A 26966-nucleotide genomic window follows, 5' to 3' on the forward strand; every position below is an offset into this window, starting at 1 on the left:
TTAAATCTAAGTACTAATTAAAGAAGAAAGAAGCCGACTTTGCAACAAGGTCTAACTGGAGCATCTAATGGAGTGAGAATACAAGAGCAAAGCACTGAAGCAAAATAAGCTAATCATTACCATATAACCTGGGTGTGCCCTGAACTGAGCCTGTATTGACATGGTGCCCATAAAATATTGAACTCTGTGTTTGCTTGTAGACTACCACCTAACTTTCCCTTACACTATCTGGGTCAAGTAAATGTTTAAAAGCACAAGACGGATATTAAACTTTACAAATTCTTCAAGCTCCAAGCATGAAAGCTATCAGGGAGATGGCTTAACGCAGAACTAGCTATAATTTAAGACTAGCAGGAAGTTTACAAAATGAAAAAGTATCTAATATTCTGAGGAAGAATTTGGAACAAATGGACCAAATTGATAACCCCAACTAGAGCAGAAGTCTACTCATTCCCTATAGTCTGTGTATAATGTTTCCTTTATTGCAGCTTAACTGTAAATAGTTCCTATTGACATGTTTGTTTTTATTAGACTATTTAATAATTAAACTATTTAGGTATTTTTTTTGGAATCTGGTGAAGGACTGAACCATGGGCTGAGTAACTGATTACAGGCAGCCCTGCACATAGACATGTGAACAATGCACGAGAACACTGATGCGGAATGCTTCGTTCTATGATACACAGAGGTTAGTATTTCTCCCAGTCTCTCCTTTTTCCGTGTGTGCTTGTTTGTTTTTCGTGCCAAATGTTAAATGGTAAAAAATGAATTAAAATCCAGCTGAAGTTTCTCTGTTTATGACTAAACAGCCTTGAATAACCAGCCATCTCACCTCTTTGATCCTCTCCAACTCGTTGTGCAGCGCCTGTTTGGAGATCTCCCCCTCGATGATCTTCTGTCTAAGCATCTCGTTCTCGTCCTCCGCTCGACTGCGCTTGTCCTCTGTGCTCTCCAGCTCATTGTGCAGACGCACTGACACGTCCTTTGCAACCTAGGGACGGTTTGATTGAGAAAGCTGAAGCACAGTAATCTGCATAAATGGAATCTTGTTCTTTAACAGTAATAAAGGCAATATTTAGATATATTAAATGCAGTTCTTTGGTTAAGGACCCTCAGGAAGTTTTGCTCAGGAAGTGTTTCACAGATAAAAATCTTAAAAATGTGATATTCATTTCTATCCACTTTACTTGGAAGCCGGAAAAATAAAAGCTTGTCAAACATAATGACTCTAGACGTTTGGTAGAGAACATTAGAAAATAAAACAGTTTCATGAAGACCAATAAACTGAGAAGACAGGGAAACTATTATCCATGTAGTGCACTGATCTGATCTCTTTAGAAAAGTGAAAAGACAAAACATTGTGCAGAGAAAAGCTATAAGAAGTTTAACATTGCAAGTGACACTGAACACATTAGGGCCTCAGTGAGACACAGTGGTGGCAGCATCATACTGTGCAGGCCAGTTTAGTTGACAGTCAAGTCAGAATATTCCAAAAAATATTCGTCTGCCAGAGAAAAAATGAAATGCTTTAAATTGAAGCGTATTCATGTGTCAGAACGGCCTAGTCAAAGGCCACGTCTGAATCCAAATAGAATCTGTGGAGGAAATTAAAAAATACTATTTACAGACACTCTTCAAATAAACAGACTATACAATTACAAGCCCCACTTTTCAGATTTGTTGTTTCAAAAATTTAGAAAAAATTTAAAATTTGAGAAAAAATATGAAATATAGATAAATGTGCTTCAGTTTCAATGTTATGCATCTTTTGTTTTCTTTCTAACAAATGAGATCCAAATAACACCTAGCAATGTTACAAAATGTTGGAAAGTTCAGCTGCGTGAACACCTTAGCGTTGTAGATCTAATGTAATTTTCGAACTTATGTAAAATCATTGTTAATTTTTTTTCCTGTTATAAAAACTGTATACACCTGAAGATAATGCAAAAGTAGCTCTACTTGGCTGTTAAACTCAGTAAAGTTATTTCCTGCATTAGGATAGGGAGTCACAGAAAAAGCACCTTCAGGTCTTGCTCCAGGCTGCGCAGCAGCTCTCCGTCCACCTGGCCCGTCTGAGCCACCCGCAGGCTCTTCTGCTCAGCCTTCCTCAGCCGGTACTGCAGGATGCGGCAGCTCTTGTTGGCTCGGTCCAGTTCCCTCCGCAGCTCCTGCACCTGGTACACCTCCTCCTCCAGATAACTGTCCCGAACCTCCTCCATCTCGGCTCGCAGCTCCTCCACTTCATCCTGGAATAAAGAAACAGCCCCACATTTCAATATTTCTGTTTGTAACATTTGTGTCAGCAAATTAAGGCTCGCATGTGTTTGAACAGGAGAAAAGCTCTCTTGACTGAACCATAATCAAGGCTAGTTTAAATTGGTGTTGAAAAAAGTGTTGGTTTTTATAAAAAGAAAATATCAAAGTCTGTAAGACTTTCTGTGAAAGGTCAGATACCTTCTCTAAGATCTAAAAGATCTAAAAATCTCTCTCTGTTTCTGTGGAGATGCTTCCCAAAGAAATGTCAACATAAAATTCACATTTCTTTAAAGCTATAATAAAACTGATTTAAAAATGCCTTTGATAGTTTCAGGTTTGAGAAATAAACAAATCAGACCAGGGATCATTCATCATACATCCAGACTTCCCGCAAAGATTTACCTGATTATTTGTCCTTATGCTTAATTATGACCAGAAATCGCTCAAACAAGACAAATGTTCCCCTGATAGGGAAAATTAATATCTTTGAAAAATATTAAATATAGAATAACATTAAACTGTATTTTTCTTAATACTCTGACATCAAGTGTAGGAGCAAAATAATCCGTTTTCCCTCAAAGAGACTCCATCCAGGTCGTTTCTGGGCAATCCAAAGTCTTTCCAGATTAGAAATTAGGCTGAGGTTCCTGCAGCAAACTGTTGGACATGCAGGAAACACCTTCACTTTGACTTATTTTGATATATAGGGGGAGTGAAGCTAGCCAATAACAGTGCTCCTCATTTATTGTTTATTTACTAGTCAGGAAACAGATGGACCAGAAAATCAAAGAGTGTTTCACCAACACAAACCTGAGGCTCTGCCTCCTTTAGACATATGAGGGAGAAGGGTTCAATAAGTAATGCCCCTTACCCACTTCCAGTTGGTTGATCTAACTGAAATTTTGCATGTGCAATTATTTATACATCTATAGATTAAGTATCAAATTACAGCTCTGAAATAATTGCCTTCTAAGGCCACATGATAAGGCATCATGTGGCCATAGGTTACTTTAATTTTAATCAAAAGTTTACAGCGAGGCGCATCTTTTCAAATACAAAAACTGCATCACTGCTCAAAAGGCTTCATTTCAGACTTCACTCAGTTCAAACACCTGTAATTCAGTAATCACAGTTAGTTCAGAGCTGTAATTTGCCACCTAATCTATAGGGATTAAGGTAATTGCACATGCAAAATTTCAGCTAGATCAAACGACAGGAAGTGGGTCAGGGGCATAACTTATTGAACACCCCTCGTATATATCTACAGTCGCCTCGCCTTAATACTCTGCTCACTAAAGGTATTCTGTAGATCAACTGGACAGTCAAAGCAGAAATGAACTGAAAACTGAACTTTACCAGTATACAAACAAAGGATTATTTATTAAACCACAATTGATTTTTAAGGCATCCACAGGGGCTCCTAATAAGTTTAGCAGCAGATCTAAGGGTTAGAACTGAATTATTTTTTTTTGCAATAAAATAGAAAATATATATACTGTAATTTCTACAACCAAACTACGTTAATGCTGATAACATTGTTTCAGTTTACTTCTCTTTTTCTTTTTTTTGTAAACATCATGCTTTTATAAAATGCAACACCCTTTTTTAAAGTGTTTAATTGATATTTCTTTTTGTTCTAAAACTCTGGAAGCATAAATCAAACAACTTTATACAGTGGATATTTTAGGAAAGTTCATCCTAACCTTTTTTGAAGGCTTAAGTAGGTTTTGAGACTTGTAGTATTTATAGTGTTTGTTTTTAAATGTGAAGCACTTTGTTGCCGCCATGGTTCTTATAAAGTGCAACATAAATAATAAAAGTAGTAGTAGTGGTATAGATAAGGGAAATGACTCTTTGAATTGTAAAGTTGGTTGACCATCTAAGGTCAGTCACTGAATCCCACTGAGACTGAAAAAATGTTACCTATTTCTGCACAATAACACATTCATTTATAGATTTTATTTTGATTAGACAGACCTTGTTTTGTCATTTTGTCTTTATTACAGCTTTCCACATTTTTATTTCAATACAACTGAAATTATGCAGCGATTTAAGACAAATTTACTGTTTTCCTCGATTACTAAGAACTGATATTAGCCCAAATGAAAGCTCTTAAATGTTTGATAAAGTCTCTTCACCAGTGTTGGTTCCTAGTACAATCCATATTTAATGGGAGACCTGGTATAAATGAATAAATAGCACCAATATAACTGAATATTTATATTAAATAGCTTCACATCAGATTTAAGAAACAGCTGCAGTTCAACATTTTAGAGTGCATTTAAAACACCCAACTCTGGAGGAGAAAGAGGCCCACAGCATTATAGAGTCTCCTAAGCTTTCTTTTCAACACGCACAGCCTTTATTTTATGACACATGAGCCTGTAGCATTTGAAAAGACACATTTTGATTTCTACTAAATCACTAGTTTTTCATTTATCATGATAGTCCACAACAGGCCTCTGTTTTCAAAAACTGATTATCAAATGGTTGATCTAAAGAAAACAAACTTGTTCATGCAGCCTTATTTCTTGCAGTTTCTGTTGTTTTAAATTATCTATTTGGTTTTCTTACAGTAGCTAATGACAACTCTAGACGAGCATGTAATTTAAAATACATGGGAGTGGGGCTTGGATTCTGGGATCCATGCGCAATGCCCGAACCACTAGGCCACCACTCCCCAAGTTTTATTCTTTACTGAGCTGTAAAGAAATAAAACTTCTGCTTCACTTGTTCAGCATGTTTTCTATTCTTTCTAATTCTAAAAAGTAGTTTAGAGATTCAGCGTTCCATTGAACATTATATTTAATTATTTAGTGGTTATTTCCCCCCCTCTAATCAAATGTACTCCTATAAACACCTGGATTTTAAATTGATCCTGTAACAGAAAGGAATTAATTTTAAGGCTTTAAACTGTGAAAACATATTTTCTCTCATATAGTGTTAAACTCATTAATGAGGCTTTCTGCAAGAAAAGGGTAATCAACGAATCTTTTAGGACAACTGGACAATTAAAGCAGGAAGTCCAATTAGGAAATAATAAAAGTTTTTTCTTTAATTATTTTGCACACAAAAAAAACTTAAATGTAATGTGATAAAGTTGGACTTTAAAGATCACGAGAGGGTTACCTAATCATGAGGATGGCATTAAGTTATTTTGTGATATAAATCTATAAAAGCAGAGATGCAATAATGTTACTCTTCTGTAGATTATGCTACTAACTTCGTATCATTACATATGAGCTCCAGCAATGCAGGTATCCTCCGAGCTGATGACATCACAGCCATCACTGACTGAAAGTATCTTATCCTTAGGGATGGATGCTAACATCAACATGTAACATCCTGGTCTGGGTTTAGAGAGCTGAGGCGCTACATCAATTGCTTCATTGAGATCAGTTTATTTCCCTGTTTGCTCTGTAGATTTCCCAAGAGATATCCATCTCAACATGTGATGAAACGACAATTGGCTACATAAATGAGAGAGGGGAAAGTGTGTCAATTAAAGATATCTAAATCCATCCTGATTTGGGAAAGCACTGAGGCCTGTGTTATCTGAGCAGGGCCCCCCAGAGGAAGGAGCTAATGACCTCGCAGACGGTCGAACCAATCGATGGACAGGTTCAAAGCAGCGGACACAGCAGCTCTACTTCTATACTTAAAGAGAACCTCTGATGTTTATTACAAGAGTGCCCTGGATTCTATAAAGAGTTTGCTCCTGGCTTTGAACTGAGTTTGAGGTCATAAATGTTATATATAAGTAACAAAGTTTTTAGAGCCAGACGTTTGCATTTCCAATTCCACTGTTACTCCTTTTTTTAACCAAGGATGAGCTGGAAGATATTCAGTGAGTTGTGATTTCAAATTTGAACCACTAGATGTCTTTATGTTGTACAGACTGAACCTTTAAAGAATAAACTCCATCTTATTTTAGGCCCCGTCCTAAATGAGACAAGTTTATATGTGTTTGCAACTGTATTTGGTCATTTAGGCAGTGTATCCACATGGATCTGGCCTTTAGGGACACCATAAACTATCTGTAGGAGCTATTTCTCCATTTTCAGTTAATTCTTAGAATTTAGTTTGATTTGTTATTTAGAATAAGATTTTTTAGTGATTCACTTAGTTAATTTTAGCTTGGGATGTTGGTGTTACACAGTATAAATAGGGAGGTCTTAGATAGCTCATTATGCACGTGGGTGGTCATATGGTTTTTTACCAGTTTGCATTTCTCAGTCACAGTCACAGTTCTCAGTTTTCAGCCGGTCAATCAGTCAGTCAGTCAGTCAGTCAGTCAGTCAGTCAGTCAGTCAGTCAGTCAATCAAAGAACAGGTGCAGGAATCAGAGGGAGAGCAATAGAAGAATCCTGTGAAGCCTGTAACCTGTTTGTCTGAATGGAGAAATAAAGCAAGCAAAGAGCTGGATTTTGACTTTTTGTACTGCGTAAGCCAGAATCCACAGGGCAGCAGGTGGCTATTTGAGTTAAATTCAGCTTTTGCTTTGATCGCTTCTTTAGTTTTTTTAATTTTGAATTTTAGTTTTGTACAAATAGTCACTAAACTATCAGTGGAACATTTTCAAAAGTAGGACTTTTTGAATATTGAATATTACTATGTCTACAGTAGTGCTGCATGCACTCAATTTTAAGCAATTAATTTAAAAATATTTCATGAAAAAAAAACATGTCCATCATAGGGTAAGGTATGCCTTTGGGCCTAAAGCACCAAAACTCTGAAAGTAGGAAATTGTTTTTTCTGTGCTTCATTGCTCCTTTTTTTTTTTTTTTTTTTACAAAAGTTAAGACTTGACCTAGTGTGTGGTTCAAGATATTTTAGATTCAACTGAAACAGCAACCTGGGAGAAAGGAGCATAATACCAAGTCAGGACTATATAGATATCTCTATTAGGATCGACAGCCTTATCTCTGTTTGTTTTGGTAAATGGTAAATGGCATGTAATATATACAGCGCCTTTATTCAAGTCAGGAGAGATGACCAAAGCGCTTTACACTACATTCATTCACCCATTCACACACACACTCACACACTGATGGTGGCAAGCTACATTGTAGCCACAGCTGCCCTGGGGCTCACTGACAGAAGCGGGGCTGCCGTACACTGGCGCCACCGGGCCCTCTGACCACCATCAGTAGACACTATGTAGGTTTTGATGCAATATTAGCATAGTTTGAGATCCACTATATGATCATTAGGTCAATACGCACTTGGTTAATAACGATGCTCCATGTGGGTTGTACTTCTCAAAACCTTGCAACCTGAAAGGGTCTGAACCATTACTGAGAGAATCATGTGACCCAGAGCTCCAGTTAAAAGCAATATGAGTTTCCCTTAAACCAGAAGAACAAACCCTAAAAAGCCGTTGTTTAGTGACACAATTGATACAGCACCTACCTGATCAGACATACATTTGGTTCTATATTACAGAGAAAATGTATTAAATCATGCTTGCAGACAACAAAGTTTTCTGTCAGCTGATTGCATCCAGTCATTGACTCTGCAGCAATCCCTCACACTGAGCATGCTTATAGAAGCAGTGGAGAGGAAAAACTCCCTTTTAGCAGGAAGAAACATCCAGCAGAACCAGGCTCAGTGTAAGCGGCCATCTGCCGAGCTGACTGGGGTTGCAGGAAAATGTGGACTTGTCTTTCCAAGTGACTCAGTGACTTCTCAGTGTGCTGGTCCAAAGTGGTCTGCTATCAGATTCATTTAGGGAGCCCTTTTTGTTTTCTGACAGTGTAGTAGTTCCAGTTACTTTATAGGGCACTAAACCTGGAAGTTAAAGAGATGTTATGTACGTTTTTAAAAAATATATCTTTAAAAAAGCCTTTTTATTTAACCCTTTACAAAACATGATTTGATTAGCAGACTGACACTCCAGTAATTCAGCACTTATGCTTATAAGCTTGTAGCCTATTTTGCTGAATTTACTTCGGGTGAAAAGTTCCCTCGCTGTTTGGTAGATGTTACGTCAACTGCGTCCATTTTAAATGGGTCTGATCTAGAAAACAATCGTATCATTATATTCAAGATGGACTTTGTGAATATTCAGAATTGACCGGCATTCCAGCTCAACAGGTTTTGCGAGGTATTATGGTAATGATGCATGTTCAGCACTGAATTCATTTTTTAAGATTTTTTTATTCGTTTTTATCTGAAGCAGTCATTCAACGTGAGGGTAAATGCAGAATGTTTTTAAATACCTTATTAAGTTCCTATTTCATTGGCTGCAGTCACACAATTCCTCGACTTTCCCCCTTATTGGATAAATTGCTCAGATTTAAGCTACAGACGGTCATCTTTGCCCTCTACCGAGGAGGACACAGTTCTGTATTGATGCCTGATTTAAGTGTAACACAACATTTATTAGCAACCTCTGACTGCCTCATTCTTGTTTTTGATATGCTTCTCTTTTAAATCTTCAGACATAGAAATCAACTGCCAGCAACAACACTGATCACAAATGAATAGACAACGATTAGAAAGATAATTTTCCTTTTTTCTATCAAAGATTTTTAGTTGCTTTTCTTGTATAAAGACAATAAAAAACATATTTAAAAGCTTAAGCACTAGAAAGTGTAATATGGTTGAGTAATAAGATGCTTTATACCTCAAAGTGTTTTTTTTTATTTTATTCTGTTGAATTTATTTAAAAATTATCGATTTTTATTGCATACTTTTGTATTTTAAATAAGATAGCATAGGATAAGTATTTAGAAAATTCATATTTGACTATCAAATTTCAGCTTGAGAAATTTTAAGAAGATGCTGATTTATTTCTTATGCACATTTACATGTACATGTCCTCCAGAACAGGAAAGGAAATGACTGGGAAAAAAACAACCTTTAGTTAAAGAAAAACTAATGAATAAATTTACAGCAACCTAACAGGAAATTGCTTTTCTTTAGCATCCAACAGGATAAACCTTAGACCCAAAAGAAAAGAAAAAAAAAAAGGAAAAATAGCTAAATGCATTCTACCAAGTTGTTAAAGACAGACACAGTCAGGGCTCCCTGTTATTTCAGTTCATGAGGGTTGGGGGGCTGGTAAAGGACCTCAGAGACCCAGCTGGCGGGCAGGGACAGCCAGGCAGGGTAGGGTCTATGAAGCCATCCCCTCTAACACATGAGACATCTGACTGTTATCAAGTCCTGGGGGATAAATCCATTACAGAGAAAGGCAGTAAAGCTGATTAACTCTCTTCTGTCTCCACCGAATGAGAGAGAAAAGCATTGCAGAAACGCATGATCAAGTTTGAAATACTACACTCCGTGACGTTCACATATGCCCTTTCCTTTTCCCAATTTAAACAAAAAAGGTCTGCAGTGTGTGTTGCATAATCTGCTTTTTTTTGCTCCTTTGTCATTTTCCAGCAACTTACAGCAGTAAAGGAGAAAGGAAGTGCACTCCATTACGACTTATAGATACAAGCTGCAGTTAAACAAACAAAACAAAAAAAAACCATACTCCCTGTTTGAATTGTCCAGCTTTTGCAGATAATCTTGAAAGAGATAGAAACAGGACTGTATTGTATATTAAACTGCACCTCCTGCACAATCTGGCTCTTATCAGGACAGATGCATTTATCTGTCCCAAATAAAGGATAAAATATGAGACTTTATATTAGAGCAGGCTTTAGATTGAACCAAAACAATAGGAAAATCCTTAAAAAAAAAAAAAAGTGACATCAGGATGAAGCCCCTCCTCATAAAACTCCCATCAATAAAGGTCAAACCCGTGGGGAGGGTTAGGAGGATTAACAGGATGACATGATGGATGGAAAACGTGTTTAGATTTGAGATATAGATAAAAAATGAATTATAATAAAGCGGAAAAAAGTCAAGGGCACAAACAACAATCACATGTCCTGTATTTGACTTTTATGTTTTGGGTCATAAAGGGAGGAAGCCCTACAAATTACCTGCACCAACCCCCCACTGACCCCATTGCACCTCCTCCCATGACCAGACTGTCTGATTCACATAAACAACAAATAAAAAAAAAAATAAAAAGTACACATTTTGCAAGGGCTTACAAAACGACCATTCACAGCATTTTAGTAAAGCACTATCACAGTCAGTGAAATGTGGGTGAGATTGTGTGATGGTCTGGGGGAGTTCTTCATCTTCAGGCTGCAGCCTAACACTAAAATGAACAGTTAGACTCAAAAATCCTCCACTGTGGTCAAAATAAAATGATTCAGCAGAGGAGAGACTAACTTCTGTAAAAGCCTAACTTCCAGTTAGGTGGCAGCTCATGGTTAGAATTTAGTCCACCTTTGTTCATATAGCTTTTGAGCTTAGAGAACATATTATTATTGCAAAACTGTTCTTTGTATCAATCTAGAATTACAGACTGATACTGAAATATATCTGGTGATCTCAAACATTAAGTAGTAACAAAAGCAAAACAACAGATGTTAACAGATATATCCATCTATGCAATGCATAAGTAGGTCTTGGATTGTAAACACATAAAAGTGCAGAAACTTTAAAAGGTACAGTGGAGGATTTTCACGAATTTTTCACGAAAAGACCCGCTCGCTCCACCTTAACAAAAGAAAAAGCACATGCACAACCCTGTACCTGCTCCCAAGAGAGAACGCCTATTAAATGTATGCGAGAGCGTGCACGAGCCCATTTCTCCTCGTGCACGCTCTGTTTAAAAGTTGCTGTTTGCATCGATTTGCAATTTGTTCACTATGTCAGACTCACCACTGGTAAGTGAAAATGGGGACGAGTACGTAGGACACCCTTACATAAACAGCTCACCAGAATGATTGAAACTTAGGAGGACCATTTATTTAGATGATCCACCCGGAGAAAGAACATCCTCCAGTATACCTCTAAGTCAGAAGAAACAGGGCATCCAAAACCCCACTGAATTTTGAAAATGTTCAGCGTGGAAAGTATAAAGCCTGCAATTTTCTGACTTTGTTAGTTCAGCAAAGGGCAGTGATATACTCCACACTTCATAAAGTATTCATGTTCTTGCATGACTTGATGTACAGATCTACTTTTATGTTTTCTAGAAGCTGCAGTGTTTTAAAGTGGGTCTGTATTTGAAGCTCCACCAGTAATTGGGGGGGGGGGGCCCCATCTGCCCACCCATCATAAAACTTTCTAGAGGTCGGCCCTGCACTGAAAAAAAAAAATCAAAATCTAGATAGATATTTTTTTCTTAAAATAGGTGTGTTTGTTCTTGGATTGAGGAGGTAAAAGACAAATTTTGCCCATGGAACAAGACAATTTACATTTAAAGTAAGAAAACACTATCGCATTGTCTTATTTCAAGTGCATATTATCTAATTATCTTACTTTAGGAGTAAAAATACTCATTACATAGGCAAACTATCTAATTTACCAACTCAAATTAATGATAAATACGCTTAATTTTGAGACATTTATACTTATTTTCTGTAGATGTTTTTTTTCCAGTGTGGCTGCCAGAATTATACATTTCTATGAAACACCGATCAGTACCTTGAGGTAGTCGTTTTCAGATCTCAGTTCATCTATCTCCCGCAGCAGGTCATCCTCTGCTGCAGCCTTGCTTCCTGCGCTGCTGGAGGCTTTCTGCGCTTTCTGGGGCCCCTGAGAGGACAGAGCCCCCATCGGCTGATCCCGGTCACTAGAACCGGTACCGGACTCTGCGTCGCTGGCAGGTACCGGCTTGTGTTCGTCAGACAGCGGCTCGGACTCCGACAGGTCGGAGCTGCTGTCCGTCTGGGTGACCCGGCCGAGGGTGGCCCCGGTGGGTACCCTGATCGGGGATCCATGGCTGAGAGGCCCCGCGGTGGGTTTGCCCTTCTTGCCTTTGCTGAGGACCGGGCTGCTGGTGCTGGCGGGTTTGGGCTCCGCGGCTGCCGCAGGCTGCAGCACCTTGCTGGGCTTTTTCGCTGCGGGGGACCTGGTGCTACTTTTCGGCGCGGCTGGTTTCTCTTTGGCCCCTGTTATGTTGCGCCTGGAGCTGCGGTTCGGATGCGCTGTGGACACCGCGGCGGACTGATGCTGCTTGCTGAGTTTCGGGGATTTGGGGACGATGGCAGGTGGTTTGTTGGAGCGGGGGTGCACATCCTTCAGGAAAGGTCTGGCAGGGGAAGGCGCTCGGTTCAGCCTCTTCTTCTCCAACTGTTGGCTCTGCGGCTTGGAGTCAGAGCCATTGGAGCTCTCCATTATACAGGAGGATGATGAAGGAGGCGATCAATCCACGGCACCGGGGGGAGGCTGTGACGCGCGCCTGAAGGGAAACAGCCGGGTTGATGTGCCTTCTTCTCCCTGATCGGGCTAAGGATGCGCATCCTGCGGCGAGCTTCGTTTTTACTCCATCGTTCAGCAGGTTGTCATTGTACTCCCCTCTGCCTGTGGAGCTTTCTGAGGAAACACCGCAATAAAGGAGATGGGATTACCGGCAGGTTGCATCTGCAGCCCGGGCTGCTTCAACTCAACTCTTCAAGCCTCAGAAGTGAGTCGGAGCCGCATCACACCTCCTCCTCCTTCGCAGAAAGGCTCTCCATTCCTGTTTCAAGCGCACCGGTCCCGCCGTGAATAGCACTCCACATATGTAACAAAAAAAATAAATAAATAAATAAATCTGCCACCGCTGCGGTGAGAGGATCGACGCCCGTGGATTCCTGCGGAGCGCATGCGCTGCTGTGCGCTCTGCTGCGCATGTCCTACAGGATGCTGGACACTTTCTCTCACGCTCCAATCCCCACCCTGTTTATGGACATTATAAAGGAAACACCTCTCATAGAGTATTAAAGTGAAAGTTCGTTTTAGGACTTTCTAAACTCTCCAATAAATGGACAGAAAGCTGTGGTTAATTTCAGGAGAGTGAAACCGAAACATTATTTGCTGCATGTCTTTCTACAACCGTAGTACTTCTACAGAAATGTAAAATTGGCCTAATTCCTCTTTCCATAACAACCTAAAGCTCTGTAAAATTAAGTGGAGTTTCTGTTAACAGCTATATGCTCAGTTAGAGCTAGACTTGGGCTTTGACTAGGCCATTTAAACAAATTGGTAATTGAAGGTTGTTTCTTTTAATGTCTGGCTCTGAAAGCAAACCTTCATCCCACAGCGCAAAAATTGAAATCATAGCCAATTTTTTTTTTTTTTTTAAATTGAGCGGGTAGGTGAGACATTTTGCCAATGGAACAAGACCATTTACATTTAAGATAAGAAAAAATGCGATTGCAGGCTCTTATTTCAAGTGCATTATATCTAAAGATCTTATTTTAAGTGTAAAAATACTTAATTCCTGCTCAGTTTAAGGCTAAATACACTTATTTCAAGAAATTTGTATTAAATTTTAGATCGTCTTTGCAATGTAGTCTCCTGTGTTTGTATTCACTTTGACCAGAATCAGAGTCAAGTTCATTGCCATGTTTGCACTCACAAGGAATTTGATTTGGTGTTGAAGATGCAGACAAATAAGCCCTCAGTAGAGGGCAAAGACCTTGTTGATGAGGCTGGTAGTTAATGGGAGGAAACTGTTCTTGTGGCGTGAGGTTTTGGTCTTGATGGACCACAGCCTCCTGCCAGAGGGAAGTGTCTGAAATAGTTTGTGGGTGGGGTGTGAGGGATCAGCCTGCACCTCTGAGGCGTACAGATCCTGGAGAGATGGAAGATTGCAGCCGATCACCTTCTCAGCAGACCGGATGACACACTGTAGTCTGCCCTTGTCCTTCCTTGTTAATGCTTAACTAAAAAGGGCATCATCAGTTCTAGTTTTAATCCATGTTGTCTAGAGCATTTTGTTTTATTACATGTCTTATGCCATTTGATAAAAGCCTCTTTTTTTACATTTGCTGTGTCATTTACAAGACTAAAAACTTCCCTAAACAGGATGTAAAACTATGGTCTTTTCAAGAGATTTTCCCACCTGAGTTGTGGAATTCTGCAGCCTTTCCAGAGCATCTATTGGCCTCTTGGCTCTTTCCATCTTAATCTTCGTTTGTCAGTTTAGCTGGTCACCCATGTTCTGCTATGTTTGCTGTTCCACAGACATTTTAATATTTGATGCTCAAAGCTTTCGTGTGTGCTGTTTTAGTTTTCATGATGCCATTTACTCACCAGCCTTCAGGGTACAGCTGTACCAAAGTGGATGGTTACAAAGTCAAAAAAATGTCTGAATACTATTGCAGAGGGAATTTCTGATTCTTATTTGCCATTTAAGATGTTTTAGTTTTAACTGTGATCCCTTTCCATAGGGGTAACTGACATATCAGATTTAAGACTTTTCATTGACCCACCTCCCTTTATAATTGTCTCAACATGTGCTGTTTTTCTTTCAGAGATAGAAAAAGTACATTCACGCTTTAGTAATAAATATAGACATCTTTAATAGCATTTCATTAGTTCAAGAATGCCACAAGTTATAAATACAGCCAATCCCCTTTAGTCCACTCAGAGACTGGTTTGACACAATATAACAGACATTCATCATAAAGGATACTCATTGCAGATACGATGCAATTCTTTAAATGTATAGTTAAAAACAACAAAGTAGTAAAAGGGTTAGTGCCAAAACATCTAGAGGAAGGTTCATTCCCAAACAAACAGCACAATCTGAAGAAATGCTCACACTTCCAAACATGTGATGACAATCCAAATGTTCTCAGATAATCCCTGCACAAAGGGTCTCCTGCTGGATGATAATCTCATTGCTTAAATGTGCATAGGCGATACTATCAACACGTTTCTGAACATTTAGTATTTGTCCAAAGAACCAATGCTTGTTGATTCTGAAAAAAACAGAAAACTTCAGTTGAACATGTCAACTAATGTTAGATCCAATTCTTTTTAGTGTCTTAAATGAAAACTGAAGATATTGCGAAAATTTCTCAAATAAAAACAAACATTTGAACAAGCCCTTAATTTTACACTTTGAAGAAATGCAAGATAACTAAAGGTCTAAATGTGTTCTGTTATACAAACACTTCTCTGTGTAAAAGGTGAGGCTTAAACCGGGGTGCGGGTTGAGTTAGATGCAGTATACAACTTCAACACTAGATGTCACAACATCCAACGTGATGCAACTTTAATTCATTACGGTTCAAAATCAATTCCAGACTGTGCAGCTCTGAGCCAATCCAAGTTTCCTGAGTTATACAAACAATAACCATGTCACCTTTGACCTTTCTCCTCCCCTTTTCCCTCTGCTGTTGCTGAATTCAGAAAATAACATAAAACAAAGAAGTATTAGTAACAAGAAAATGTAAAACCAGCTGGCGTTGTTATTGTCATTTCCCTCAGGTTAGCCAGCATCACAAAAAAAAAAAAAAAAAAGAGTTCCCCTGGTTTGCACAAAGATGCCCAAGACTACACTACCCATAATCCCCTTGCATCTACATCCCACACAGAGCGTAGCCACTGCTGAGACAGCTTCATTTTCATTAGTGCCAAAGTACAACGCCTGTCTTCTGTTTTCCTGCACACAAGTTTAAACTTTGAAAAGTGCAAAACATTACAATTGATATCAAATTAATTTCCACATTACAGCCATTTTAATACTTTAAGGTAATGTAACATAAATTGATGACTCGTATAACCTTCCTCTGTCCAAATAGCCGCTAAACCTCATCCAGTCACTACAGCTACAACTACAGCTACTATATTTATTTCCTATTGTGCTTTTTTTCAACTTTAAGTCATTCTGTCAGTAGGTAAAACAACAAAAGTCCAAGAAAAATACAAACCTGTCTACTGTACCTGGAGACATGGAGTTTGAAATGAACTCAGGAAATGTGAGAAATCATCCCTTTTGTCAGCAAGTCTTAAAACTAAAAGATAACCTCAACTCAAAGGATTTTAAACTTAGTGAGAGGGACGATAAAAAGGAAAACGGGAGAAAAGCTGTGAGGCATCCAGTGATTCCCTCTGTTAGGAAGGATCTCCATCTGGAAGACATACCTAGGTTAACCATCCAAACAATGAGGTAGTCTGGGTCATGTGTAGACAGAAGGGTGGTAGGAAGAAGATTCTCCAGGCTCAAGTGTTAGTGTGCTGCAGCTTATAGTGTTCAGTAACGCAGGAGAGAAAGCAACAGAGAAAGAGTAATACTGCTTATTTCATGCATCATCACAGCAGCAGGTGACAATTGTAAAGTGCTGCTGTGTGCTGCCACCATGTGGTCATGATGGTGCGCTGCATGTTTCAGAGAGTGTCTGCTTGAGATGGGGGGGGTTCAGCAACAGCGCATCCGGGGAGGGGGCAACTCCGGTGGCACTTCAGGTTCAGGCTGCAGAGACAGAACGCTGTTGGAGAGCTCCTTGTTAGGAACTTCAAGAGGCATCTGAAGAATCGGGGGACAAGGTCACAGAAAGGAGAATTAGTGAGACTAAACTAGCATCAAATAATGGCTTCTTAACAGGTTTTCTGTGACTTTAATATCTAAAAGTACAATTCCTAAAAAAAAATAAAATAAAATAAAGGAGTGAGTACCTTTTTAGGATTCTTTTATTGACCCTAGTTTAAAGGAGGTTCTCAGAGGATTTAGCTTCAATAAAATGTGTGTTGTTTTTTTTTTAACAAATCTTTAACTTAAAAGATAAAGGGACGTTTAGGTATAATAAACAAATTCATGTAATAATCAACAAATTCATAATAATCATGTATAATTTCAACAGAAAATGTCTTTTAAAAACCCCAAAAACACTAAAATTAATGGAAAAAAAATAAGTGTCCCGTTTCACATAACCAATTAAACATAAGGCATCTCAGGCTTATAATTAGCTTTAATTTAGATATATTACTCTATTTTTTGTCAGGTCACTAAACAGTACTTAGGTGCGCATCAATGCTCTGCTCAGGCCGCTTGCCTAAAAGCTCACCTATGAGTGTTATATCTGAGTGAGTCATGTGACTCCGAGCGACGCTTTACAGCAGTCTGAGCTCCCCTTAAACACGGCCGCTAACTAAGCTAAGTGTTGCCTGGCGACCAAACCTATTCAGACATACTTTCGCTTCTTTAATGTAGGCTTTATTCTAGATAAATGTGGCTTTGCCTTTTCAAATAAAAACAACATCTCAATCTGGTCCAAAGCGGCTTATGAAGACATGGACGAAATTTGGATTTAAGAAGTGGGGGGATGCAAGTATTTTTTTTAAATATAACTAACTTCAGGGTGTTTTACCATCCAATCACAGACCCAATTCAGTGGCGTATCAGATATTTGTAAAGTGAGCTTCTCAGGAGTGACAGGGGTGACAGCCAATCACATACACACAAAAAAAAAAATCAGGAGCTTGTGGGCAGTCCAAATTCAGGGAAGCGGGCTTCAGCTTAAGCTGCGGTTTTCCGGGTCCTAGTCCTCGATGATTGTCTGTGTACTGTAATGTGACATTGTTTTTGGACAGTAAAACGTGCAGGGGACCAAAACAGACGTTTCACAAAAACACAGGGGACAAATGTGTAAAGGCAGGTCTACCTCTACCTCTATCCCTTTCTACTCGTTTTTGTTGAACATAAGAAAAGATGTTCAGTATTCTTAGCTGTAAACTGCATCTCCCTCCCAAAAAAAAACAATAAAAAAAAAAAAAAATCATAAGACACTAACCTTGCTAAGAATGTCATCAACAAGCTTAAGGAAAATCTCATCCACATTAAAATTATCCTTGGCACTGGCTTCACAAAAGCGCATTCCACTTATTCGAGAGGCAAACTGTAAGAGACAGAAAATGACAGAAATCAGGAATTTCCCTCCAGCCTCAAAGAATCTGCTAAAGCTGAGGAAAAGCATTAGCATGACAGACGTATAAAGCAGGTCAAGGGTCAACTCATCAGCCAGTTCAAACGAAAGAAAGATTTTACTCTAGACCAATTGGTATTAGTGGTCTGAATGTGTGACCCACCCTCTCTCCTTGTTGTCTAGAGATGATCCGATCAGTCTCACAGTCCAGCTTGTTCCCCACTAGCAAAAGCTCTGCTTCCTCTGAGGCATACTACCAAGAGCATAGAGGAAAACTTATGTTATTTAAATCAGCTTTTACATATATATAATTTTTTTTTTTTGTCGCTCAGGCAGCTTCAGAAAGTTTCCCCGTTCTTTTCCAAAAGGAGGTATCAGAACACAAACCTGCTCTTGTAAAAAAAGAAAAAAAAAAAGAACAAAAAAAAAAAAAAAGAACACCCATTTGCTTATTAAGAGACTTCTTAGGGCGATAAGTGGTTTTATTTAGAGGTGTTCATTTAAAGGGGAACAAATGCAGTTTTCTAGATATATTGGTAATTTATAAAATATAATCTGTGCAACCCATTTTGTGTTTTTCTTTTTTTGTTCATTACACAGTTATAAGGTGTTAACTAAAATCCACTGAGGTTTGTATGGATAGTCACTGAGGATAGCCACATGTGAAAAAAGAGCTGCTATGGACGAAGGAGCTTAAATATAACCATGAAGTCATCAGCCTGAACAAAACAACAGGGATATGTGATTCAATCAGTCCAGTGATAATTTAGAGAGAGCCTCAGCACACAAAGGGGGAGGGACTTCTAGGGCCGGGCTGCAGTGTCCCTTCATAACGCAAAATGTCCCTAATAATGCGACACAATATTAGTAGGGCAGCAACAAACAATTTATTTACAAATCGATTAATCTGTCAATTATTTATCGATTATTAATTGGACAGCCAAAGATTCCTTTAAGAAGAATTTTTACAAATATGAACCAGGTGAAACTCAAACTTTTCTACTTGTGGAGTTCTGGATAGAAGATATTGACAGACAAAATAGTTTTTTTTAGTTTAGCTTAGTGCAAAATGTTGACATATATTTGAACAATCTTGGCATAATTACTGCTCTACGTAGGTCGCTCTGTCAGCTAAAGGCACGTTTTAGAGTCCCCATAATCCAATTAACGATTGATTACTACACTATTTGACGAATATTTCAATAATCAATTACACCGATTGTTTCAGGCCTAAATATGAGACACACATTTGTTTGTTTTTCAGTTATTTACCTTGTCTATCATTTTCATCCATTTAGGAAGGTCCTCAAAAGTCTCCTGTTTTGTGATATCATAAACCAGCACTATTCCTTTGGCTCCTCTGTAGTAGGCTGATGTGATGCTGTTAAACCTCTCCTGGCCTGCAGTGTCCCTGCAAAGACAAAAATTGAACCCAAATTATCAACTTATCCTCTGAATAGAATTGAAAAAAAAAAAGTATTTGAATCAGAAATAATAAACTTTAAATTTAACAAGATTTTCTGTGTTTTTATTGAAAAAAAAACAATTATGCAAACTTGATCTAAAAGCAAACACAAAAGGTTTCATATCATTGTTAAAATCTTCTCAATGTTCTGTGGTATTTTCTTGCATTAAAAACAGCCATAACATTATGATCCTTCCTTAGAAGGTACATTAACATTTTTTATTTTTTTGAAGAACACCATGTACTCCTTGCCTTCAAATTAAACTTTCAACAGGATGTGTTTGTCTACATCATAAGAGCCTAAAAAACACATTGAGGTTCGTAGTTTTACTGTTAAACTTTGGATTTCAGCAATGCACCGTACAAAGAATTTGGGGTTGCTAGAAGCAACATTCTGCTGAAGGCATGGAATTCTCTATACACAATAAAACCCAAGTAGTAAAATAACAGTAAAGAGTTAAAACTGAGGCTGAGTTTTCAATTTCCACAAGTTTTCACCCACGGTTGTGTGTATAAGCAAAAAAGAAGATCAAATCTTTGCGATCATGATGTTATGGCAGAGATAAGTCAGCTGTTAACAGATTGATCAGAGGAAAAATACAACAACAAAAATCATTAAAACAATATGTGCTTTATTTTATATTTAATGATTTTAATGAGGATCATCTGGGTCTAAATTGGAAACAAGACGAGCAGTATTACTTTACCTTCAGCCAGCTAGTTTCTCCCTTTTCCCCAGTGAGTCACAGTCAGGCTTATGAGCAGGAGAGTGGACAGAGACAGCAGCAAATGGAAGGGTTAGGTGAGACAGGACACAGCTGAGGTGGAGCCTGATGAGAGCTTTTGAACACCAGAAAATACACAACCACACACACCTGCTAGGTGACAGCCTTCCAGATCAGAAAGAGGACCAGGAGGAGTGAGGAAAAGCATGATGGTGATGGAGGGCGGGTGTTAGTAAGAAGGACAAATCTGCCAGTCACACAAGCAGTGAAGTTCCCACAAGCTAAGCACATTTACACAACAAAGACATCCTAAAAAATTGATTTTGTTCAGCTGCAATTTTTCTGTGGGTTTAATTCATCACTTGTCTTCAGTATTTTAAATGTAGACTGTTCTAAGTTTAATTATCTAAAGTCAAAAAGAAATCTTTGAGGATTTAGCATCTTCACTTACTTGGATTATTTGCATATTTTTTTGTCCCCGTACTAATAAACAAACCAGTCTCAGAGGTCTACACTCTCAGCCTAACGACTTGTTATTCAGACACAGAACATTAATTCTACCACTAGAACTAAACATGTGCTAAATATGTCAACTCTAATAACAGGAGTGGTTTAATGCAGACAAAAGAGCCCCAGAGGTAGTTTTTATTTGATCAACAGATAGAAAATGTATCAAACAGGCTTCACAGATCAACAACAATTTTCTATGATTTCTTTTTTAAGGTTTAATAAATTTTTTCCTTTATAATTAATTACATCCAAGCCCTTTTTGTATGCATTATCTCCATCAGCAAATCCAATACTGCAAATGCATCAAAGTTATTTATTCAGATAGAAAACTCAAAACAAGAAGAACTGATCACTGCTGTTGCTGTAGCAGCTAGAAATGTTTCCCACAAGAGTAGCTGCTTTTGCACAAAGAGTAACAAGCGATATACCTTGTAGTACTTAAACGTGTGTGGAAGCTTTGTTGGGCTTGTGTTAATAACTATCTGGGTTTAAGTCTTTTATTGGAGTAAGAAATGCTTATACTAGCTAATAATTAGATAAATAAGATCGTCATTAGTGGTTGACATTTTAAGAAATTACTTTGTTTTGACACTTTTCCCAGTGTTTAAAACATGCAAAATGTGTCGTTACAGAAAGTTGTGTGTGGTTTGACATAATTTTATTTTAAATCTGAAACATACTGAAGAGCACGGAAGAGGATTAGGGCCAGTGAAAAAAAAAGTTAACTGATTTTTAAATCTTATTTCAGTTTGATATGGGAAAAAAAGTCAGAATTCTGACTTAAATCTCAGAATTCTGACTTTTGTTTCCTCAGAATTCTGACTTTTTTCTCAGAATTCTGACTTTTTTCTCAGAATTCTGACAGCTAACAAACATGTTAGCATCAAGCCATAGCCATGTCTGTTTTAGAGACTAGCTCTCTTGTTTTAATGACCTTCTGCTCCTCCATTAATGAGGGGATCCCTCGGGCATGTAAAAAGTTGCCTAATTCCGTCATTTTCCAACAATGTGTCACTGGCCTTCTCAAGCAACTCACATCTTTGTCAGTGAAGCTCTGTGCTCCCACATCTCTTCCTTTATGGTGCCCATCTACAATAAGATCCAAAATTCTGAGATTAAAGTCAGAATCCTGAGAACAAAGTCAGAATTCTGAGAAAAAAGTCAGAATTCTGACTTTAATCTCAGAATTCTGACTTTTTTCTCAGAATTCTGACTTTTTTTCCCATGTTAAACTGAAATAAAATTTAAAAATTAGTTAAACTTTTTTTTTTGTCAGTGGCCCTAATCCTCTTCCGTAGAAACAAGTCATTTATTGTGGATTTTTGTTTTTTGACTGGGACAAGAGCCCACTTTTTTTTTTTTTAAGTCCCTATGTATCTGCCAGGTTGTATCTGCTGGACATGGAGTGAGGGCTGGAAACTTAACAACAAAAGTATCAATATTGAATCTAAAATGGCAAAACAGTGAGAAAAATAACCCTGCATCGCAAACTCAGTCTACAATGCCCTTTTCCTCAGTATCAAGGAGAATGTTATCTAGTGTTTGTAATTACTGAAAGTAAATCCATGAAAGTTTGGTTTGGAGCAAAACAAAACCTAACAAAAGACTAATAACAGAGTATTTTTGCTTTTCTGTATTTAGGCTACTATCTGTTTTGTTCCATTCAGGATAAAGTGTTTTCTTCTTTTGTTGGAAAAGTTGGAATTTTTTTCACCTTTGTTCCAATACTTATAAAGACAACAACACACAGCGGCTCAATTTAACTACATAATTATATATGAGGTATTAATAAATCTCATTAAGCTGCTCTTTTTGCCAAAGAGCTGTGTTGATTTTACAGATCTGTAAAGGAGAGGTCTGTGTTCACGCCTTGAAGCTTTCTCTAAACTCTTTAAATAACACTTCAGAATGTATATGTAATAAATAAGAAAGAGACGAGATTTTTGACATAAATTGCAATCTTACTCAGACCAGAGAAATTGCTTAGTTACAGAAGTCAGCGCTTACCAACCGAGCTCACTTCTCCTTGAATCACAGTTAAAGAAGCAGTTTATACAGCTTCAATACGCCACATCATCACATTATTACATCATAAACGTTTGTAAATGAGGAGACATCCATGGCTCCAGCCTTATCCAGCTATTACTCAGTGTCTCAGATAAAAGAACAGAGAACTCGCGGTTAAGAATGATCCAATCCATCTGTTACCCCCATTTACATTACAAATCAATTACAAAGTTATGAACACAATGATGATGATAACTATATATCCTGACAGAAGAAATGTTCTAATTAGATAAACTAGTTGGGGAAACATTGGTTCTGACATGTAACAGGCAGGTATTATTAGGGTTTAACAGACTCACACATCATCAGTAAAAATAAATTTAATAGATCTTAACACATTTGCTTTAGCAAATGTGTTAAGATCATGGACACCCGATTCTACGCTAAGATGAAACAACTTTTTTTTTCAGTCCATTTATTAAATAATTTTTTTTTTTTAAAACACACTATTCATGATTACTTTCCAGATATTATCTGGGAATTTTAGGATCAGATACTCTTGCTGCCTTATGTGACAGACCTTTTTGCGCTGCAGCTCAAACTTTAAAGTTCGCCCAAAGAATCTGTTTAACTCTGTGAAGTATAATTTTAAAACGACACATTTTTCTGGACGTGTGCAAATAGTTATCTGTATAACGAAGTTTGCCCTTCTTCTAGAGTGTAAGCTGGCTTAACCCAGTATGCCAATAAACTAGACAGAAAATGTAACAAGCAACATTTCAACATTTTGGAGCAGAGTCCAGCCAACAACTCACCATATCTGTAGTCTGATCTTCTTTCCTCTTAACTCAACCGTCTTGATTTTGAAGTCAACACCTTCCAAAGGAAACACAAGGGTAAAAATAAAGAAAAATACCATCATTTTTTCTGTTGATCTAATTTTTTTTCTTTGACTCTTTCAGTAGCAGGTTTAAAGTTTCCAGTTATGGAACAAAGTTCCCTTTAAAGCTTTTCATAAATATCCTTAAACGTTTTCTTATTTTCTCCCATTAAAAAAAACAGACCTCATTGTACTTTGTTAGGATTTTATTGGATGCAGGAACATATCTAAGGATCTGAGGTGAAGGCTTCTTTTTACCATTTTGATCTTTTAATAGAAACATGAACATTTTCAAAAATCTTTGGGTTAATTAACAGAGAAGGTCCACCTGTATGACTTCAGAGGTTTGCTGAAGAACATTAGTGATCAAAAAGCAAGATTACAGCACACCTAAGCCATCAGCCTGAAGAAAAAAGGAAAAATATTGAGTTTTTTAGATACACAACTAGATGGGCTGTGGTAACGATCGAGCAGCGGCGAAGATTTGAAGTTTAGGATGAAAAAAAATCTGACAGGAAAACTGGCAGTGTACTGCTTTTATGAACGGCAAGAAGAGAGCCTTTTAAGAAGGTACTTTTCAGAACTCCCATTTGCATTTTGGTAAAGGCCATGTAGAAAAAATGCAAAGCTTTGCAAATGAAATTTCTGTTTTAACTGCAAAGCCTTGCCTGCTGCCAGAAAAACCAACAACACATGGCATTGATAATAAAATATGGTGGCAGTGGATAACTTTTCTTTGGAGCTAAATACTGCGCAATGCCTGAAGCAAAAAGTATGCAAAAGACTAACAACTGGGTTGGAGACTGAGCCATCTTCCGAACAACTATAGTGAACAAGAATCTAAAGCTATAATGGAATGATTCAGTTCACAGCATGTCCGTGTGGTAAAAAGACCAAACCATCATGTTCCTTTACTAAATTCAATTGAGAATGGGTGCAAACCTTAAAATGTTATGTTCAGACACTGCAAACCAACAGGTGACATTTCATAAACAGAATAGACTAAAGAATAAACCTTCACTTGTGCAAAGCTTGAATAGAGATACTATAATTATTTTATTTTTAGTAAATAATTTGGAAAATGTTTTAAAACATTTCATAATCAAAATGAATACATGCACCACCCCCATATATAATGGGGTTGTCGAAAGCGTCAGTACTCAGAATTTTATAGATATAAAGATAAGATACCAATTTGGTATGGTATAGATAGTTAAGAAAAGCGTTGTTTACATATTTTTGCTATAGTTCATTTTAGATTTCTGGTATTATTTATTTTGCATATGAAACGGCTGGGTTTTTCTAGTTTAATAAATTTTTTTTCATGCCTATGAATATTTCCTGTTTTTTAATCCCATTGGTTTTAGACTTGGTATCAAGCATCAAATATTATCCTGGTGATCAATATTGAGTTTGAAATGTTTGTATCATGACAACCCTGTGATGGAAAAATTCAGTTGGCTAACTACATAAAATCCCTATAAATTAAATTACAAATTGAAGTCGCAATGGGGAAAATATGTGAAAAATGTCCAAGGTGTATAAAAATTGTATTTATATCAACTGACCTTACTGGTGATTGTAACAGTTTCTACCTCTTTAGTTAAATAACACGCTGCTGTCATTTTGCACATCTCAGATGTTTTCAAATATCCGTTAATGTAAAAATGTCCATAGTTGTATACTGGTTATTCATTCTCCAGGTGCACAATTTTATATTGTTACAAGACTTTACAGTACATTATTTTATTGTTTAGCTTCTAACTCTTCATTATTATGTTATTCTTATACATTTTTTCTAAAATCCACATTTGTGTGACCATTTTTTCTATAATATTTTTGCTGCTATAAACACCAGAATTTCCCAATTTAGGGACAATTAAGGGATTTTCTATTCTATGTTATTACTTTTTACTGCATACTTAATAACAAAATTGCTATTATTGATGAAAACACAACTTTGTATGAAAAACAGAAATATCCACAGGTGGCCTGTGCTTAGAGGAACATTATATCTGTGAGCTGCTTGGTCACAGGAATGACAGGGAACAACATGGAGCTCCATCATAGCAGCTGCTTGTTTGAGGCTATTTTAGGACTGGGCTTTATGACTGGATGGGGTCCAGGTCACAGGACTGTTTACAACATCAAACAATAGAAATATCCATTTATGTTTGATTACACAAACGTAAAACATCATTGTTTGCAAGAAAACGTCACAATTGAAAGTATAGGATTGGTTATAGTGAGTCAACTGGACCAGAGTCGGTTAAATAGGCTCCAAGAGGAACTATAATTTAAGGAAATATTTCTATCTTCATATTAATTCGCACATAAAACACATTTTATAACAGCAACTGTTACGTGAAGAGTTTATTTCGAAAAGCCAACATGGAAACTCCAACTTTAATCGGTTACTATGTTGAAACTTTGTAGTTCTTAATCATTGCGGAGAGTTAGCATTAGCTCTGCTGAGGAAATAGCACTCGACTCATTCCATTAGAGGTTTAACGGTCTTTTTCCTCCAGGAAGTAGTCGGGTCCTGTTTTTTCTGACCAACTAAAACTGTCCAAATGAAAAGCAGAAAAAAAAAAAAAAATAAATCCCGAACCTCACCTACTGTCGATTTGCATGACTCGCAGAAAGTATCGTCGGTAAACCTCTCCATGAGGCTGGTTTTACCAACTCCACGGGAGCCGATAATTATAATCTGAAGTTTGAAGTCAGCGGGTCGGGGAGGCATCTTCCTGCGGCGGGATTGAGCTCCCAGAGCGGGGGACGAGTTAGCGGCGCCCCCGCTGCCACCGGAGGAGGCGGCGGCGGCCCTCCGCGGGATGTCATATCTTGGATCCATCAGTGATTCCTCATTTATGACAACAAAAGTATCATGTGAACAAACATAAGCTGAAGTACCTCCAAATTAAATTGCTACTTTCAACTTTCTCTGTTGTCCGGGGAAGTTAGGGAAAGTTTGGTGCCCGCTAATAGTTGTTGTTGTTCAGCCATTAGAGACCGTGAATGCCGTGACGTCATTTCCGTTTCCCAGACTCTTTTTATCCAAATATTTACATTTTAGAATATAAAATCGAACAAAAAGAAATAATAAACCACAAATAGTCAATTGAATAACTCCTTTTTTTATGTTTGTAAGATTAAAAATTTAATGAATGTACCTCATATGCTTTTAGTTGTTTTATGGATTGTAAATACAAAAGCAAAGGTGTCTAAATATACCTATGTAATTTTTTTTTGGTTTATAATATATGTCTTAATTTTAGGAGAACGATTTTCATTTAATAATTTTTGGTCCGGGGATGTATTTGCCTTGCCCACTGTGTCAGAGGGCCATGTCTTTTGATGGATGGGGGGAGTGGGTGCTCTCCAAGATGGAAGTCTGCTTTGACAGCTTG

General features: G+C 37.7%; 2 protein-coding genes across 5 annotated transcripts in view; both read right to left on the bottom strand.

Moving 5' to 3' along the window:
* Nucleotides 1-12927, bottom strand: part of LOC119787170 (microtubule cross-linking factor 1) — a 103572-nt gene extending 90645 nt beyond the window's left edge. For all 4 annotated transcript variants that reach the window (XM_038290817.1, XM_038290816.1, XM_038290818.1 and 1 more), the window contains exons 1-3: nucleotides 11758-12927; nucleotides 2022-2246; nucleotides 833-991 (exon numbers count right to left, since the gene is read on the bottom strand). In XM_038290817.1, the coding sequence (XP_038146745.1) occupies nucleotides 833-991; nucleotides 2022-2246; nucleotides 11758-12450 (1077 nt within the window). In that variant the 5' untranslated portion in view covers nucleotides 12451-12927. The remainder of the gene's footprint in view (nucleotides 1-832; nucleotides 992-2021; nucleotides 2247-11757) is intronic.
* Nucleotides 12928-14596: 1669 nt separating this feature from the next.
* Nucleotides 14597-26581, bottom strand: rab12 (RAB12, member RAS oncogene family). Its single transcript, XM_038290840.1, has 6 exons — nucleotides 26173-26581; nucleotides 23492-23552; nucleotides 19242-19380; nucleotides 18133-18222; nucleotides 17838-17942; nucleotides 14597-16573 (listed from the first exon to the last, which is right to left on the bottom strand). Exons 1-6 carry the CDS (start codon nucleotides 26408-26410, stop codon nucleotides 16466-16468), a joined length of 741 nt encoding a protein of 246 aa, XP_038146768.1. The 5' UTR covers nucleotides 26411-26581; the 3' UTR covers nucleotides 14597-16465.
* Nucleotides 26582-26966: the final 385 nt, after the last annotated feature.

This window comes from Cyprinodon tularosa, unplaced genomic scaffold (assembly GCF_016077235.1).
Source record: "Cyprinodon tularosa strain WSP-4 unplaced genomic scaffold, ASM1607723v1 ctg29, whole genome shotgun sequence".
NCBI lineage: Eukaryota > Metazoa > Chordata > Actinopteri > Cyprinodontiformes > Cyprinodontidae > Cyprinodon > Cyprinodon tularosa.